The 18409-nt window shown below is 38.0% G+C and overlaps 2 protein-coding genes across 3 annotated transcripts; one reads left to right on the forward strand and one right to left on the reverse strand.

Moving 5' to 3' along the window:
• The first annotated feature begins 1370 nt into the window (after positions 1-1370).
• Positions 1371-9816, forward strand: LOC124506239 (olfactory receptor 1019). Of its 2 annotated transcripts, XM_047072262.1 has the most exons (2): positions 1371-1398; positions 8894-9816. In XM_047072262.1, the coding sequence occupies exons 1-2, from the start codon at positions 1371-1373 to the stop codon at positions 9814-9816; spliced, it is 951 nt and encodes a 316-aa protein (XP_046928218.1). The 2 variants fall into 2 exon arrangements, with proteins under 2 accessions (XP_046928218.1, XP_046928219.1); XM_047072263.1 differs by lacking the exon at positions 1371-1398 and having other exon boundaries at positions 8884-9816.
• A 4664-nt stretch (positions 9817-14480) lies between these two features.
• Positions 14481-15446, reverse strand: LOC124506065 (olfactory receptor 2G3-like). Its single transcript, XM_047072068.1, has one exon. It carries the CDS (start codon positions 15444-15446, stop codon positions 14481-14483), a length of 966 nt encoding a protein of 321 aa, XP_046928024.1.
• Between the last annotated feature and the right edge of the window lie 2963 nt (positions 15447-18409).

An 18409-nucleotide genomic window follows, 5' to 3' on the forward strand; every position in this document is an offset into this window, starting at 1 on the left:
GATACTAGAATGTGAAGTTGGTGCCATAAAAGATACCCATTGATAAGGTTGCAATGAACTTTTTATGAAGAACCATGGGACTCTAAAGCCTAGTAAGCAGGCAACAAACATTTATTGATCAACTAACAGAGACCATACTAACCTGTAAAGATGTGACCTCCCCTTTAAAGGAGCTTACATATTAATATGGATTATGAACCAGCTGGTCATCTCCTGGGTCATAATCAGAAGACAGTAGAGCCAAGCAATAATAGCAACTAATATTAACTGAGTGTGTATTATTTGCCAAGGGTCCTGCTAAACACATGCATTTTTTTTATTTCTATTAAGCACCCCCACACAGATAAGTAAACTGGGGCCTTGAGAAGTGACTTGTCCAAATAGTTAATACACACCAGAACTGGGACTCAAACATGTTTTTTTATTGCTCCAGAATGAGCACTGCTAACCATTTTGTGTCATTGCAGACCAAAAGTAGCAAAGAGTTTGTGAAAAATATCCTTCTGTGATAAATGTAAATAACATATAAACTACAATAATGACGATTGACTTATTTGATGTCCTCTGGACAAGATCGACTAATCGGGAATAATGCATATGGTACTTCTGATGGCTAATTTGATGAGCCAACTTGACGGAGCTAAGGGATGCCCAAAGCTGATAAAACATTATTTCTGGATGTGTCTGTGGGGGGGTCTTGGGAAGAGATTAGCATGGGAATCAGTAGAGTGAGTAAGGAAGATCACTCTCGCCATTGTGGGTGGGCATCATCTGATCCTTTGAGGGCCTGAACAGAACAAAACTGCAGAGGAGGAGGGAGTTTGTTCTCTCTGCTTGAGCTGAGACATCCATCTTCTCCTGCTGGAACATCAGCACTCCTGAATCTCAGGCTTTCAAACTCAGACCAGAACCTTCAGCTTACCCCACACCCCCATACCATTTTCAAGCTTTGGGCCTCAGACTGAATTACCCCACTGGCTTTCCTGGTTCTTCAGCTTGCAGACAACAGATCGTGGGACTTTTCAGCCTTCATATCCACATGAGCCTATTCCTACACTAAATCTCCTTTTATCTAGATTTACATATCCATCTCCTATTGGGTCTGCTTCTCTGGGGAACTCTGACCAGCACAGTAGTCTTGGCGGTGTTGTTTGCCAAAAGAAAGAATGCATCAGTTATTAGGGGAAGAGTGGAAAGCTAGATGTCTAATGTAGTAAACTATATCACCCCTTAATTGAGAATTATTATTTAATATCAGATGCTTGGAATCAAGAAGGTCTCAATGGCGGTGGTGTTTTTCCTCTGGGGACATTATGGGAATTTATGGTTATCACATGAAGGGGATAGAATCTAGTAGGTAAGGGGCAAAAATGCTAAAAGCCTGCAAAGTGCAAAACAGTCCCTAACAAAAAAGAACTCTCCATGTCCCAGGGTATTCAAGTTTATTTCAGGTATAAGATACTCAATACATAAATAAATACATGGCGAAATAAATGCTAAATTATTTATTGTAAATTGCAAATTCTCTTCTTTTTATTTCTCCTCTTTAAATTATGTGTGTAGGTAAATTATTTATGAATGTCATTTCAGGAACATAGAGGGGGCAACATAAGCTACTTGCTATAAAAATATGTCATTGGGGTCTGAGAGAATATATATATCCATTGTTCCAGAGGATACCTACATACTACTCACAAGCCACCAAAAGTTTCATCTAAATAGATCTTATATCATCTGGCAAAACCAAGAAGAATTCTCTTGTTAAGCTTTGGAGGCTCATTTCATTTTAACTAAATCTTTATTAGGACAGTGTTAGATGTAGCCACATTCTACCACACCATACACAAAAACTACTACTTCTACTCCTACTATCATATTATCAATTAAAAAAAAAAAAACGGAGAGAGATAAAATTTAGTAAATTAGTAAAAAGTAAAATTAACCTAATAAGCTCATATAAACAAACAAACCTCCAGTTAGAAAGTTTATATGTAAGATAAGATATTCATTTTTTGATTGCTGAACCAAAGATCTAAGCATAAACCAAGTACAAAATGTTCAAAGCAGGGTAATGGAAAGGTACAGAGGTAGACTTGAACAAGTTATGAAGACATACACGCTATTTGATAATAAGACTTAATGGAATAAATGTGGCAATTCTCCCTAAGTTAATTTATTAATGTAATGTAGTCTCAAAAATATCCTCAGACTTTTTCCCTAAGTAAGTTGACTATAAAGTTTATGTAGAAAAATTTTTAAAAATTCTATTATAGTCATGGCAACCCTGGGAAAAAAAAACAAAAGAAAACAAGTGGAGGTGGGACTAGATTTGCTGTTGTAAAATATATAAGGGAGTGTATAATTTAAAAAGGAATTATTGAAGAATGATTTGTATAGAATGGTGAAGAAACAAGGGAATAGAACAGAAAAATGCAAATATAGACTCTATGAAATGAAAATTCAATTCAAAAAATTGGGAAAAGATAAGTTTTAAAATAAATGTTGGGGCACCTGGGTGGCTCCGTCAGTTGAGTGACAGAGTTCTGATTCCAGCTTAGGTCATGATCTCACAACTGTGAGATCTAACCCCACATCAGCCTCCACACTGATCATGGGGTCTGCTTGGGATTCTCTCTATGTCTCTCTCTCTCTCCCTCTGGTCCTCTTCCCTGCTTGTGCTCTTTCACTTTCAAAATAAATAAATAAACATTTCAAAAATAAAATAAAATAAAACAAAATGAAATGAAGCAAAAGAAAAGAAAAGAAAAGAAAAGAAAAGAAAAGAAAAGAAAAATGTTATTTTTTTTTTCAACGTTTATTTATTTTTGGGACAGAGAGAGACAGAGCATGAACGGGGGAGGGGCAGAGAGAGAGGGAGACACAGCATCGGAAACAGGCTCCAGGCTCTGAGCCATCAGCCCAGAGCCCGACGCGGGGCTCGAACTCACGGACCGCGAGATCGTGACCTGGCTGAAGTCGGACGCTTAACCGACTGCGCCACCCAGGCGCCCCAAGAAAAGAAATGTTATTGAGACAACTGGATATGCCCAAGGATATTGATTGCTGCATTTTTTTTTCTTCTAATAGTAAAAGATCAGAACCAATTCAAATGTCCTTCAACAGGATACTTTAAATAAGCAATGTTACATCCATATAATGGATTATTATGAGTTGGAGAAATGAGAGAATATTTATTTCAAATCAAGCTTTGACTTATCAATAAATCTTATAAAAAAGTGAACATGTCAATGTTATTAGGAATTAAATTTTAATCATAAAATGAGATTTAAGAATACAGGTACAAAGCTGGATAAAACAACAATAACAATAACAACAACAAAAACAACAAAAACAAACCACACACACACACACACACACACACACACACACACACACACACAAACACAAACAACATCCACCATCTCCTGGCTATAAGAGCTCACTTCAGGTTTAAGGACATATATGGGCTGAAAGTCAAAAAATGGAAAAAGATATTACAAAGGGTTTTTTTAATTCTTTTAAAAATTTTATTCTTGAATCTCTTCTTTTAGGATGAAACTTTATCTCAAGTCAAATAGCATTTCCAAATAAAGCAGATTTTTTGAAAATATCAGGTAGGCAGTGAGAATCTTATAACTGTTCATTTTCTTTTTCTTTATATAAATGGGAAACTGAAACAATTTGTGTGTGAACTCTCATATGCATCTTATGTACTTGTATGCCACTCTTATGCCAGACTGTCTTCATGTCCAGTTTAAAGATGGTCCATCCGTATCACATGGAAGCTATCATCCTCTGTGAAAAGACTTTTAGGCATCAACAAACAGACCTCAGTTAGCATCAAAATCATACCCAGTAGGCAGCTTTGGGCTGGAAAAATAGTGCATGCATTTCTGCTTGAATCAGTCACCACACTGGAGCGGCAGAAAAGAAGTCCCTTGTGTTTCCTTCTTTTTATCATTACGATGGAAAGAGGAAGGAGTGAAATTCCTTAGGGGTGACGTTCATCAGAACTTCCAGTCTCCTGTGACTGCAGAAATCATGTCAGCTCTTTTCTTCTGAGGATAGCGTGTGACTCTGAAACTTGATAAAACCTCCTGCACACAGGAGCAAAGGTGGCTGAGCTAGGAGTTCAGGGACCGCTGCCAGCGTGAGTCACCACCTTTGGATTCTTTTCAGAATATTTGCTCATTGTACCCATCAAATGAAGAGGAGACTTTATCCCCAACTGGTAGAAAACAAATCAGGGCACAGGTCAGTATGGGGACAGATGGCCAAAAGACATGACCATTAGGGATGGGGCATGACCCTGCCCGTGCTCCTCTGAGCATGGCTTTACTTGGCATTGGGGCCATGCCATTTTAAATGTTCAAAAGTAGACATAAACTATGGGTTTGGCTTTTAGATACTTCACAATAAGTATGCACTCAGAAAATACTAGAGTAGAAAAGTCACGTAGAGTTTGGATTCTTCACCCTATTCCTTTCACAGATAAGGAAGCTGCATCTAATGCAACAATTCATCAAGTTTGAGCACCTAATTAGTGGAAAAAACAGGATAACAACCAGGATCCCAGACTCTTATTCTAGAATTCTTTTCATGTGAACATGCAAAAGGAGATGATACATAGAAGTCTAAAATATATTTGACCTGTATTACCTTGCATAAGACAATACTTTTGCTGGTCTTTTTTGTTAATAGAGTTTAACTATGGAATATTCGTATTTATTCAATATTCCACCATTTCTTCAAGAGTCAGATCAGTTGAAGTTTAGCTACATGAGACTACATGAGACTATATATATACCAGTCTCACGTAGGCTATATATATATATATATATATATATATATATATATAGACTGGTATATATATATAGTCTCACGTATTCTCATGAGAGTATACATATATACATATATATATATATAATGGTTTTCTTTGATCTTTACTCTGATTTTGAATTTTATAGCCTCATCTGTCTCTGCTTGGTTTAGCACTTAATGGAAGTGTTGTGGAAAAATCACTCCTTCACTAGAAGTTAAAGCAGTCCATGGTACATCACCTGTGTGGATAAGGATTGGAACTCTTTTTCTGGGAGTTGTGAGCACAAAATTATCTACTGAATTAAATCCTCTTACACAATTAACTTAATTAACACTGACATAATTGCCGAATGCATTAAGCGTGTAGCATATGACAGATACTGATCTCAGCACTAGATAGGTGATAGATAGGTAAGTAGGTAGGTAGGTAGATGGATGATAGATGATAGATAGATAGATAGATGATATAGATAGATGATAGAGAGAGAGAGATAGGTGATAGATGATGGATAGATAATAGAATATACATGCACTCTAACTGATGTGTTTTTCTTGCAGAAAGTTAATAAGATATTAATATAGCATTAATCTCATCAATATATGAAAAACTGAGACTCTAAAAAAGATAAGTAATGTGCTAGAAATTAAAAAAAAATGCAGGTAGCAAAGCCTGGACTTGTCTGTCCACTATAAGCAAGAACAGGTAGAGCACTTTATGACTGGTGAAACCCCTTCCCACACACTTCTCTTTTAACTGGAACCTTGACTCCGTAAGGGAGCACAGAATGATTTTCTAATCCCATTCTTCAAGTGAGTGAAATGAATTGGTCTCCACATGCCCAACTGAAGATCAGCCAGCCCCGCCCCTTGTGCTGTGTTCTGAGCGGGCATCCCTCACCCCTGTAACTCCTGGTAACGTCCTGCACTTTCAAGCTTGATTTGCATCTGTTTCCTCTCTAAAATTATGAGGTTAGACTGAATGAGTCATCCCAGTATCAATAATAGGAATATTTTCCCTTTTGCCAAAGTAAAAGAATACGCTGAGAAATGGGAGCACTCAGAGACCTCTTATATTCTTTTCCTGATGGGTTATTTTCACCTTCCAGTGTGAAGCAGAGAGGGAAAAAATGAACATGGCACTGTGTATGAAACTGGCAGTCCTAGACTCAATTGCCAGTTCTGCACCTAACTCACTGTGTGACTGCAGGTCCCTTCTGCCTGTTTTTGTTTCCTCATTAACAGAACCTGCGAAGTGACATACACATCCGCAGGTAATGAGAATGAGTATAATTGAGGTAAGGACAAGTACTTTTTTTTTTTTTAACAGCTTTATTGAGCGATAGCTGGCATACAATGAATTGAATATATTTAAAGCCGAAATTTTAATGTTTTAGTATATGTATATACGCCATGAAACATCATCATAATCAACATAGTCAACTAATCTGTCACGCCAAAACGTTTCCTTATGCCCTTGGTAATCCTTCCCTCCTGTCTCTCCCCACGCACACCTGTACCCAGGCAACCATTGATTGGCTGTCATTATCGATTAGCTGGAAGTCTCTAGACTTTTAGAAGTGGAATCATATAAGGTATATTCTTTTATCAAGTATGTTCTCTCACCCTAGTTCTTTTGAGATTCATCCATCATGTTTAATCTATCAATAGTTTGTTTCTTTTAATTGTTGAGTAGTATTCTCTTATGGAATACTAAAATGTGCTTATCCTTATTTCTTATTACTTATGGATGGGGCTTTGGGTTGCTCCCATGTGTTTTTTTGGTTTTGTTTTGTTTTGTTTTGCAAGGGGAAGATGGCTGGATCATACAACAGATATGTGTATATTTAATTTTGTACTGCCATAGTGTTTTCCAAAGTGGTTGTACTATTTTTTGTTGTTGTTGTACTATTTTACCTTCCTACTAACAGTAATGAAATTTCCAGTTCCTCTACTTTCTTGTTTACACTTCATATGGTTCATCTCCTTAAATTTTAACCATTCTAATAGATGTGTAGAAAAATCTCATTGTGGTTTTAATTTGTGTATCCTTAATACAAGTGATTTGAGCATGTTCCATGCATTTATTTGCCCACCATGTATCTTGCTTGGTGAAGTGTCTATTCAAGTGTTTGGTCCATTACTTTTGGGTTGTTTGTTTTCTCATTAGTGAATTTTAAGTTTCCTTTTATATTATGGGAACAAGTTTGTTTTTAAGTTTATTTATTTATTTTGAGAGAAAGAGAGAGAGCACATGCATAAGTTGGGGGGGGGTGCAGAGAAAGAGAGAGAGAGAGAGAGAGAGAGAGAGAGAGAGAGAATCCCAAGCAGGTTCCGGGCTGTCAACATAGAGTCCAACGTGGGGCTCCATCTCAGGAACCATAAGATGCTGACCTGAGCCAAAATCAAGATTTGGATGCTTAACTGACTGAGCCACCCAGGTGCCTTCTTAGGAAAAAGAAATTCTTTGTGAAAATATATTTTTCAAATAATTTCTCCAAGATTTATCTTTTCATTTTGTTTCCTAATTGGCTTAATGTATGAAACAATGCACACATTCAACAACATATTAAGAATGAATCAAAAAGTACTTGATAAACTATACACTTTTAGGAAAATATATGGTATTGATTATTCATTATTAGACCCCTTCTTTATTGTGACTGATTATATTCTATGCAGAAACTGAAAGGTGGAGGCATTACTTCCACCACCCTAGGATTTAAGATAACCTGTTCTGAATTTCCATGTTCCAATGAAAGACATTATACTATTCTGCTCTTGTCTTTCTTAAGCAGTAAACCAACTAAAGGAGATACACTCTGACTTCTCTCTCACATTCAGTAGAGAATCCTACTTATTTCTAAATTGCCTCATGTTTTGGCTTGATTTGGTTTGGATTGGTATGGTTTTGCTCACTTCCTTCTCAGAATTCTTCAATGGGCCAGATATAAATCCAACTACATACATACACAAAAAGTTCATACGTGCAGCTTTCTGACCACAGAGTTGGATAATGTTTTCTCCATTCCCCCTTAGTGAAGGATCCTTGAATCTCAACTCTGAACTGAGCTATGCAACAACCCGTTTATTAGTCAATAGAATTGTCCACAGACACAGCTGTGTTTTCATCCTGATTACTCCCATGCCAAATCTCTGGATGCTTCTAAATATTAGGGAGACTAAAGGACTAATTCTGTGTCTGTGCATGGTATGCAAGACAGGAAAAAGAAATGCAGGTGCAAAAATAAAGAGATGTGACTTCATTATATCACATTATATCACATGTTCACAATAAAGTGAAGTGAACCCCAGAGTCAGACAGACCCAGCTCTGCTACTTACTGGCTGCTGACTTTGCTGAAGTTCCTTAATATATAGCCTTATTCTTTTCAGGTATAAGATAGAGATGACAGAGGTACCTACTTCACAGAGCTGTTGTGAGAATGAAATTTTGTAATGTGTGGAAACACTCAACATTCTGGCATATGGTTAACACTCAGTAACTCCTGGCTTTTTAGAAAATATTATCCACTGCTTTTTTTTAATATTGCTAACCTTCTGCTCCAAGTATTTTACTCTCTCTCTCTCTCTCTCTCTCTCTCTCTCTCTGTGTGTGTGTGTGTGTGTGTCTGTGTGTGTCTGTGTGTATGTGTGTGTGATATGTTATACTTTGAGATCCCTCAGTTGTTCAGTTTCTTTTTGTGCCTATTTGTAATGAGTGTTAATGTTTATTCATTATCTGTGTCCATATTTGCTTTGTTTTAGGAAGAAGGAAGGGACATTCAAGACTTTTCTTCTTTACTAATTAATAACACAGATAACTGAACAGATTAGGTCAAACATTTGGTAGCATGTGATAAATGACCTCAGAACACCAAGGTCTTTAGAGAAGCAGAATTTTCCATCTTCTATTTTCACTGGGTACCTGGAGAGAGCACATATCCATCACTTTCATTAAAGTCATTTGAGTTACCCTATGGGTCATAGAACCTGATTACTGGGAAGATTTCTAAAAATCACTTCAAACAGTAAAGCAAATCCAGGCACACATAAAATATAAAAGATGGATAAAGAAAACCACTCAATGGTGACCGAGTTTATCTTTATGGGCATCACTCAAGACCCTCAGCTGCAGACCATCTTTTTTGTGGTCTTCCTCCTGATCTACCTGGTCAATGTCGTGGGGAACATTGGTATGATTATCTTGATCATAACAGACACTCAGCTTCACACCCCCATGTACTTTTTCCTGTGTAACCTCTCTTTCGTTGACCTGGGATACTCTTCAGCCATTGCCCCCAGGATGCTGGCTGACTTCTTAACAAAGCACAAAGTTATCTCCTTCTCCAGCTGTGCCACCCAGTTTGCTTTCTTCGTAGGTTTCGTGGATGCCGAGTGCTATGTCCTGGCCACCATGGCCTACGACCGTTTCGTGGCCATCTGTCGACCCCTCCACTATAGCACTCTCATGTCCAAGAGAGTTTGTGTGGCTCTCATGCTGGGCTCTTACCTGGCTGGCTTGGTGAGTTTAGTAGCCCACACTTCCCTCACCTTCAGTCTGAGTTACTGTGGTTCCAATATTATCAACCACTTCTTCTGTGAAATCCCACCTCTCTTAGCCCTCTCTTGCTCAGACACTTACATCAGCGAGATCTTGCTTTTTAGTCTGTGTGGCTTCATTGAATTCAGCACCATCCTCATCATCTTCATCTCTTATGCCTTCATCCTCGTAGCAATCATCAGAATGCGCTCAGCTGAAGGCCGCCATAAGGCTTTCTCCACCTGTGGGTCTCACCTCACTGGCGTCACCCTTTTCTATGGCACAGTCATGTTTATGTACCTGAGGCCAACATCCAGCTACTCCCTGGACCAAGACAAGTGGGCCTCTGTGTTCTACACTATTATCATCCCCATGCTGAATCCCTTGATCTACAGTTTACGGAACAAGGACGTGAAAGCTGCTTTCAAAAAACTAACTGGAAGGAAACCTCAGTAGTGACAAAACATGGAAAGTTGTTATTACCACAGGTAAATGGCAGTAGTAAAAGGGTGGCGACGAGAGATAGAAAATGCAAATGCCATTCCAACAGACTCCACTCAAGCTATCATCCACTCGCTGCATCAATCTTAAATTCTGTAGGGTTATCTGTAACCTTTAACGCTCTGATATGAAGGAAATATAAATTAATATTTTTTAAAAGCGTGCTGAGCAAGATGTCTTTGTTTTTTATTTAAAATTGTCTCACATGTTGCTTGGAAAGGGAGACAAAACTTGAAAGGGGAAATAAAGAGCCAATTGCACCAAAGCGTATTTTTTTCGAGGTCATGAGGAATGGCAGGTCCAAATGTTGCAAGCTTCTCTACTCTGAAGACAAGTCAGAGAAAATGTAGTTAAATATATAGGGAATGGGACTGGTATAAGGGATGACTTAACTCAGCCCGGGATCCATCCCTTCATATATTCAGCAAAAACTTGTAAGTGCTAGATGTTTGCCAGGTTCTGGAGGACACAAATATAAGACAGGTATCTGCCAATGAGGAGTGCATCATACATCCAGTTACTATATTATCTCTCTGAAACTGCCACCACCAATAACCAAATCAAGAGCTATGCAAAGCCCGAGAATAAGAGCTGTAGACCTAGGCTCTGCTGCTAACAGGGTATGTGAGTTTTGACAAGACCCCTCTCTTCAGTGTCTTCAGTTTGAAGACAATTTCCCCCCTTGTATACTTTCACTAAAACCAGTCCAATGCTTCCAAGGCCACTAACCCACCTAGAAAACACTGTTTTATGTCACAAATCAATCATCACTTCTGTAGGTTTTTCCTGGACTCACTTTTTCCTCATCTGCAAAATGGTGCCAATAATGTATCGGGTTGCAGTGAGAATTAAGAAGGATAGTGTTACGGGTGATGGGCATTAAGGAGGGCACTTGTTGGGATGAGCACTGGCTGTTATACGTAAGAGCTGAATCACTAAATTCTTCCCAGAAATCATTATTACACTATATGTTAACCGACTTAGATTTAAATTTTAAAATATTTCAAAAAACAAATGAACGAACGAACAAAAGAATAGCATTCCTGTGGCCAGTTGTCCCTCTGGCACAAGGCAGTTTTGTTTTTATCTTGGAGTAAGTATCAATACGGTTACTTCTCATTCTTAAAAATGCCCTTGTTCAGATATTAAAATATAAGAAAAATCTAAGTAGGGTATTTAAGCACTTTGGGGCTTAATAAATGATAGCTTTCCTCCGTGCTAGTGTGGTACTGTGTACATAGTCCTTTAATATAAAGGCTTCCTAGGGAGCCTGTGAAACTTTAAGGTAGTCTCATTTTTTGTCCTCAAATGCTGGAAGGTAATAAGTAAGTAACACATGCTCATTGAACAAATGAATGACCACGCCCTCCCGGACTAGAGAACTGCCAAAACTGAGCCCCAACTCTGGGTCTCAGGAAACCTACTGAAACTATCTATAAGATCTTGAAATTCACAGGACTACTTTACTGACCTCATATTTTAAGATGATGAAACTGGAGTTATAAACGTTTAAATGGTGTGCCGATGTGCTCTTAGCGAGTAAGTAGTGGCTGAGATTGGAATTTTTTGTTTTTTTGTTTTTTTTATTCTTAGTCCAGGGTTTTATAAAATAGAGAAGCGTACAGCCCTGTAGAAAGTGACAGGCACAATTAGAACTGGAGAACCGGTATAAAGCTCTGGTTTTTGGTTACATGCAGTCTGATGAGTTGGTGAGATTGATTAGTTGGGATGTAGACAGGATTGTATTATGAAGCATTTGTTGAAAGACTCACATTTGCCTACGACCCCAGTGAGCTGAATCTTCACGAGGTCAGATGGGCCGGAGGAGTCGCTGTATCACAAATAAGCAAGGGAAAGAGGCAAAATAAGAAATGGTGTCAAAGAAATAGTTTAGCTTTCGGATGACACTGAGAGAATGGTATTAAGGAGGAATAATCAGTTTCACTGTGACCTTCTTCCCTTCCAGTGTTTCCCTTCCAGCCCTTTACCAACCAGAACACTAAATTAATGTTTTTCACTTAAAGAGAAAAGATACTCATTAAGAAAGCTGGTAACATGACGTAGGACAACAGGGTTTATTATATCCTCTGTTTTACCATGATGACCTTAAGTCTTTCAACATTACATTATTATCCTTAAAACAAATCAACCAAATCCAAAAAATGCAAATATAATGTCATCGCAGTAGAGATTCTGATAGGTTTATTATACATAAATTTGATGATAAATTTAGAATACATGTATTCCAGAGAGAAAGAGGTAGCTAGCTATAAGACGTGATTGATGGATGCTTAAAGATGATCCAATCCCACAACAATCTCATTTGGTAAATGAAGGAAATGAGGCTCACAGCAATGGAATAGCTTGTTCCTGTTAACGTAGCTAAATTAAAACTGTGCGATTGTAATTTCATTATTCTCGTTCCAAGTGTAGTCCCTTATAATACACAATAATACCTTAAGCACTGATTAATCAAGTACTGAGAGACTGTAGCTCATGATAACAGTACATTCTCTGATTATTTTGTTTACTCTAGGCTTTAATTTTATTTACATATGAACAAAGTGTTAGTTAGTATTTTTCTTAGCTATGCTGTCATCATGTTACCATCATGCCAAACAAATGTAGGGAGGAAGTAATTCAATGGGACATTTGATGTTGTGAAGGACCAATAACTGGGTTCATGATTATTTGTGTTACTCTTTTTTTTTAATTTTTTAAATATTTATTTATTTTTGAGAGAGAGCCAGCACAAGCAGGGGAGGGGCAGAGAGAAATGAGACAGAATCGGAAGCAGGCTCCAGACTCTGAGCTGTCAGCACAGAGCCCCACACGGGGCTCGAACTCATGAGCCGTGAGATCACGACCTGAGCCCAAGTCAGGTGTTTAACCTACTGAGCCATCCAGGCGCCCCTATTTGTGTTAATCTTAAAATAAATTGTTGTTTGTTCTAGCAATGAGGTAACCTATTGTACATAGAATTATCAGTTAAATGTCTTTAAGTGTTACATTTTCCTTTTCTGTCAAAAGAAGCAAACATAGGAAAGGAAGAAAGTTGGCTTGAAAAGGTCTGGATGGGAACTAAATTAGGCGTGGGCTGTGTGAACTGTTTACCACCCTTTGTCCGCCCAACTCCAAGCTACTGATCAAAACAAACTAATCAGAACACGTTGATTAGATCTAAACAATTGGTCTAAAACAATTTTAGGAAAACTACACAAAAATACTCACTTCCATTTGTTTACATGTTTCAGCTATGTGTTCCTTTGTGAGAATGGTTTTGCAAATGTTTTCTGCGTTTTTAACCTTGCCACTCATTTATGGAGCCGAAGAGTAAAATGGATGGGTAATTTTTGTGAAGCAAAAAATAAGCTTTCCATTTGATGTACCTTTGGGCATTTCGCGTTCCTTTATCAAAACGAATTTAATATTGTTTCTAACTCATAAATAGCCAACCAAGTATGTTGTTATATTTCTTATTTGGTAATATTTGAGAGAATTTCAAATTTTCTTTTGTTCAGAAGAAAGTTGATTAGAAGTAGATGTTTCTAATCCTTATTCATGTCTCAAGCAAACATATAAAGTTATATATATTAAGGCACATATAACACAAAAAAAGCGCCCTGCTTGTAATGAATTTGACTAGTTGGTTACTGATTTTGCCTTTTACTTTTTGAATCAATGTTAAACCAGTCCATCAAGAATGCTTCATTTACTGATTTTATATGACCTTCATATTTATGTAGACGAAATGGTTGCATTTTAGTTATTGAATATCTGAGAGTGGAATTACACTTTTATTTTCTTCTAAATTGTAAAAAAAAATAAGTGAGGAAATTTTTGAAATAGAGTAGCTAATTTAATGGCATGTTAATCAAAGGCCATATATATGGTTATTAAGCATAATAATGCTAAATTATATTCTATTCTCTTAATTCAAAGAATAATTATTTTAAAAAACAATTCTTTTTAGAGCTTCAAAATACAGGAAACATTTATTTCCACAAATGTGTGTGTGTGTGTGTGTGTGTGTGTCACATTTTACTAAGAATAAATCATTACTCCTTATTAGTCATCTCAGCCCTGCATGATCTGGCTGCCTCATGAACTTTAAATGAAGCAATATTTTGATATATTTGTTACAAAGCAAGCCTGTATGTATGTAAAGGAGTCAAAATTGGTCTAAACCACAAAGTAGATGCAAAGTCTTGTTTCCTTGTTCACTACCAAATTAACACAGATGTGAAATGTTATGTCCAAAATCCCTTATCTGAATTTCTCCACCTGAGTTAAAAATTCAGGATGTTTCTCTATATGAATATGCTTTAGATCCTCCAGCAGTAATAAGATGTTTCATCTTACTGTTATAATGTCAAGCAATTAATTTCAGATAGTCTATGATTTTAGAGAACTAAAATTTCATAGTGAGTAAGCAAATAGTCACCCAATGAAAGAAGTTACTTTGGCACATTAAAGCTGCAATTTGCCCTTGGAGAATATGTGTTCCTGCTGAGTTTGCAGCTGGCTTTATGTGTTCTTTATGAATGGCAGGACAAACATTGACGGTTCAAGGTCTTATTTATTGTCTTTCTTCATATCCAGAAGTCAGCCATCTTAGATTAACAGTTAACTTTATGTCCCATTAAGACCCCTCCTGTCTTCTGTTTTGCAATAGCTCTCCTTAAAGCTCCTTTCACATCTTGGTTCCTTAGGCTATAGATCAAGGGGTTGAGCATAGGTGTGATCACAGTGTAGAACACTGCAATGATCTTGCCCCCAGCCCTGGAGGACTTCGACTGGGGTCTCATGTACATGAAGATGGCAGTTCCATAGAACAAGGCCACCACTGTCAGATGGGAGGCACAGGTGGACAGTGCCTTGTGCCTTCCAGAGGCTGACCGTATCCTGAGGACTGATAGAAGGATTCGGGCATAGGAAACAACAATCAGGAGAAAAGGAATGAAGACGATGATAATACTGAAGATGAAAACAACCAGCTCAGTAAATGAGGTGTCAGTGCAAGCCAACCTCAGGACAGAAGGGACCTCACAGAAAAAGTGATTCAGGACATTGGGCCCACAGTAGGGCAAACTCAAGGTGAGGACATTGATAACCATGGAGCTAAGGAAGCTACTGGACCAAGAAATGGTTGCCAATTGGACACAGATACTTTGGTTCATAATGACAGTATAATGAAGAGGGTGACAAATGGCTACATATCTGTCATAAGCCATGACCCCAAGGAGAACACATTCAATCATTCCAAAGGAGAGGGAGAAGTACATCTGAGTAGCACAGCTAGAGAATGGGATGGTCTTTTTCCCCACCATGTTGGACAGCATTTGTGGGACATTGGTGGATGTATAGCAGATATCTAGAAAGGATAAATTAGTGAGGAAGAAGTACATGGGGGTTTGGAGACGAGGTTCTATCTGAATAACAGTGATAATTGTAATATTCCCCACTACTGTTAATAAATAGAAAAACAAGAACATAATAAAAAGAATGAGCTGCATCTTTGGCTGAGATGAGAGGCCCAGGAACACAAATTCAGTCACAGTGAAGTTTGTTTTTATCATATCCATTTTTCAAACCACCCCCTTTTTACAGAAGCATCCACTTGAAGACAAACATCAAATGTCCTATATCTAAGTGTTGGAAATTTAAGACATAAATAGGAAAGCAAAGAAAAGTCTTGATCTGGAATCATATCTTGAGTATCTGAGTTGTACTACAAATGGAAAGCTTTTCTTCTACTTTTGGAGGCCACATTCTCTTGATGAGGTTAAGATTTCCAAACTCAATGACTCTTTTAAGTTAAGCAGATATACTTGAATTTTCTCCAAGAATATGCTCTTTGGTTGGTTTATAATCTGTTCAAAACCTACTCATTCTTCAAAGCCTTCCTCATGCCCTACCTTTTTAAAAAGGTCTAATTATGTCCTTGCTCCACATCCAACAACAGAGCAGCATGACGTAGAACTTAAGTAAAACTCAAGGAAGGTCATAGCTTCCTGTGCTAACCTAAAAGTAATGGCAGGAACAGAATGGCGGATACATTCTTCTGTATCACTCTGAGGCAACCTTCTCCTGCTTAGACACCCAGACACCCGAAGAACGAAGACTGCACACACCAACAAAACCAGTCATGGATCACACAAATGGCCAATTCTACCAGCCTCACCACCTCCATATTGTGGGGTCTTGGATAGTTTCATTAGGTAAAAAAAATGGGAGAAGTGATTTTTTGCAGATTAAATTAAATGATGTGTATAAAGAATTTAAGACAATATCTACATGCGAGAGCCAATCCACAAATAACGTCCAGTAGTAATTGTTCTACTAATGTACAGTGAAGCTACATTTATCTAGAATTCACTTCTGTAATAAAAACTGTTTCAGAGAAGTCATATGAATGAAAAAGATCCAGACAAGTTAAAGTTACCAGGTCTACTCATTGAGAGCTCCTCATCTCCTACCCTGTGCCTACTTACTCTAAATTTATTTATGCTCTAAGTTAGCGTGTTTGGCTAACTGAGTTGCAGCCATGAGCAGATCAAAAGCAGTGACTTAAGGAAGATACATAGGGTAAGAAAGAGTCCCAGAGGCAGGTGCAGTTATAGCAGCCAGAAGAACTGACAATCATTCATTCACTCATTTGTTCATTCATTTTTGTCTTTCCTTTTTTTTTCGTTCTTTTTTTTTCAAAAATGCCTTTATAATAATCTAGTATGTACCAGATGCTGGGCATACACTGGTAAACCCAATAGACATTTTCGACAGTCTCAGAGCTCAGAGTCGAGTGGCAAGTTGTGATGAAGAAAACAGCCCCATCCCTGAGAGCATGGGGAATCTTACCAGGAAGACCTTTAAGAACCAAGTAGTTGTGGGTCATGAAAAAGACCACTTTATGCAATACATCCTTTCTCAAATAGTATCGAGTCACGTGTAATGTCTTTTAAAGGGCTTTCTTATATTTTGATTTGAATCAGGGCTTTTCAAATCAAATAATTCAGTGAACTGATACACTAAATTATCTAAAATCTGAAGTCTAGGGATACAGGAGGGGCGGACCTGGAAAGAGGAGGGAGAAGTCAGGTCACAGTCCTGTGTTCACCTGGAGCAGCAGGAAACGGAGTGAGCAGGAGTTTCAGAGCTTCCTCCCAGGCCCTTCAAACAGCACTAAGAAAGTTCTGTTGCAAGGAAGAAACGTTTTGGTGATTCTAGAAGTGACTATGACAGTAAATGACATCCACAGTGAGTTTCTCTGTTGACAAAGTGACACACACTCAGGAGATCACACCGTTAGTAGTGAGGTGGATGGGGTGTGCCACTGGAGAGCAGGATGACGCGTGTGGGTCCGCCACTTGCCCGTGCACAATTCATGACACCGACCTGTGCCCAACTGTCCTCATCCGTGGGACTGGGGCAGAGCACGCTCCTCAAAATTGACGGACGAGATAAATGAGATAATGCAAGTAAAACACCTAAAACAGAGTCAGACATATATAGTAAGAACTCAATATATGTTAACTATTATCATTATGATTCATGTGATTCTCACTAAAGAGTCTCGTCAAGTGCACAGATCATGAATTATTGGCATTCTTCACCTACTCCCCTAAATGGCAGAGAGACTAAGTCTTTAAGACGCTAAACAACTTGTCTTAAATCACTGAATTACTGAATATATATACAACACACATGTGTCTAATATAGCTGTGTCTACAGTGAGAAAACCACGGCAAATGTAACAGTCCTGGTTCCCTAGGCATGTATGCATATGTAGAATTGTTCACATAAAGGAACATAAGTATACTCGCTCCACATTTAGTTCCTTTACGTGCACACACAGCATTTTTGGTTACTTGATGGCTACAGCTGCTGAAAGAGAGTTAGAATCCATTCAATTGTCACTTTCCAGGATACAAATCTGTTTCTATTCCTATCGGAACACAGAGTTGCAAGTCCATTACAAGGAAAAGAGGAATAAAGACACTTTTGCAGATGAACGTACCTCCTATAATAGGAAGCAAGCTCACCCAATTAGATATAGGTTGAAAAGCCCTGGATAGTTGGTAATTACCTGTAGATTCTATACAGCCATCTCAAGCAAGCAACCAACCCCCTAGCTGACTGCGCAGGTCCGTCTTACCTCTCAAGGCAAAAAGCTACAGTTGCTAAATGCCTCCTTCCAACTTTTCTGCCTGGAAAACTCAGTTCTATTCAGCCCTTTAAATACTAGGCATGTATGACATTCTCTTGGAAACTGTCCCTAATCTAATTCATCCGAACAAAGTTAACGAGAGCACCCTCTGCTGAACCTTTTTCATCCTTTGAACATACTTGATTGTTGTCCTTATGTGAGTGAATACAAAGTTGTGAGTCTATCTCTCCAATTGACTTTGGGTTTCTAGGGATCCTGTTAGGTTTATTTATGTTTTGCCATTCCCTGGCACATAATAAGCACTCTCAAATGTTGATAAAACTCAAATAAACTCCTCTTATTTCTTATTTTTCTTAAGTCTGGAGCTCAGATGAAGAATAA

Source organism: Lynx rufus, unplaced genomic scaffold (assembly GCF_022079265.1).
Source record: "Lynx rufus isolate CCGP_SWC_20201006 ecotype Redwood Valley unplaced genomic scaffold, mLynRuf1.p SCAF_9, whole genome shotgun sequence".
NCBI lineage: Eukaryota > Metazoa > Chordata > Mammalia > Carnivora > Felidae > Lynx > Lynx rufus.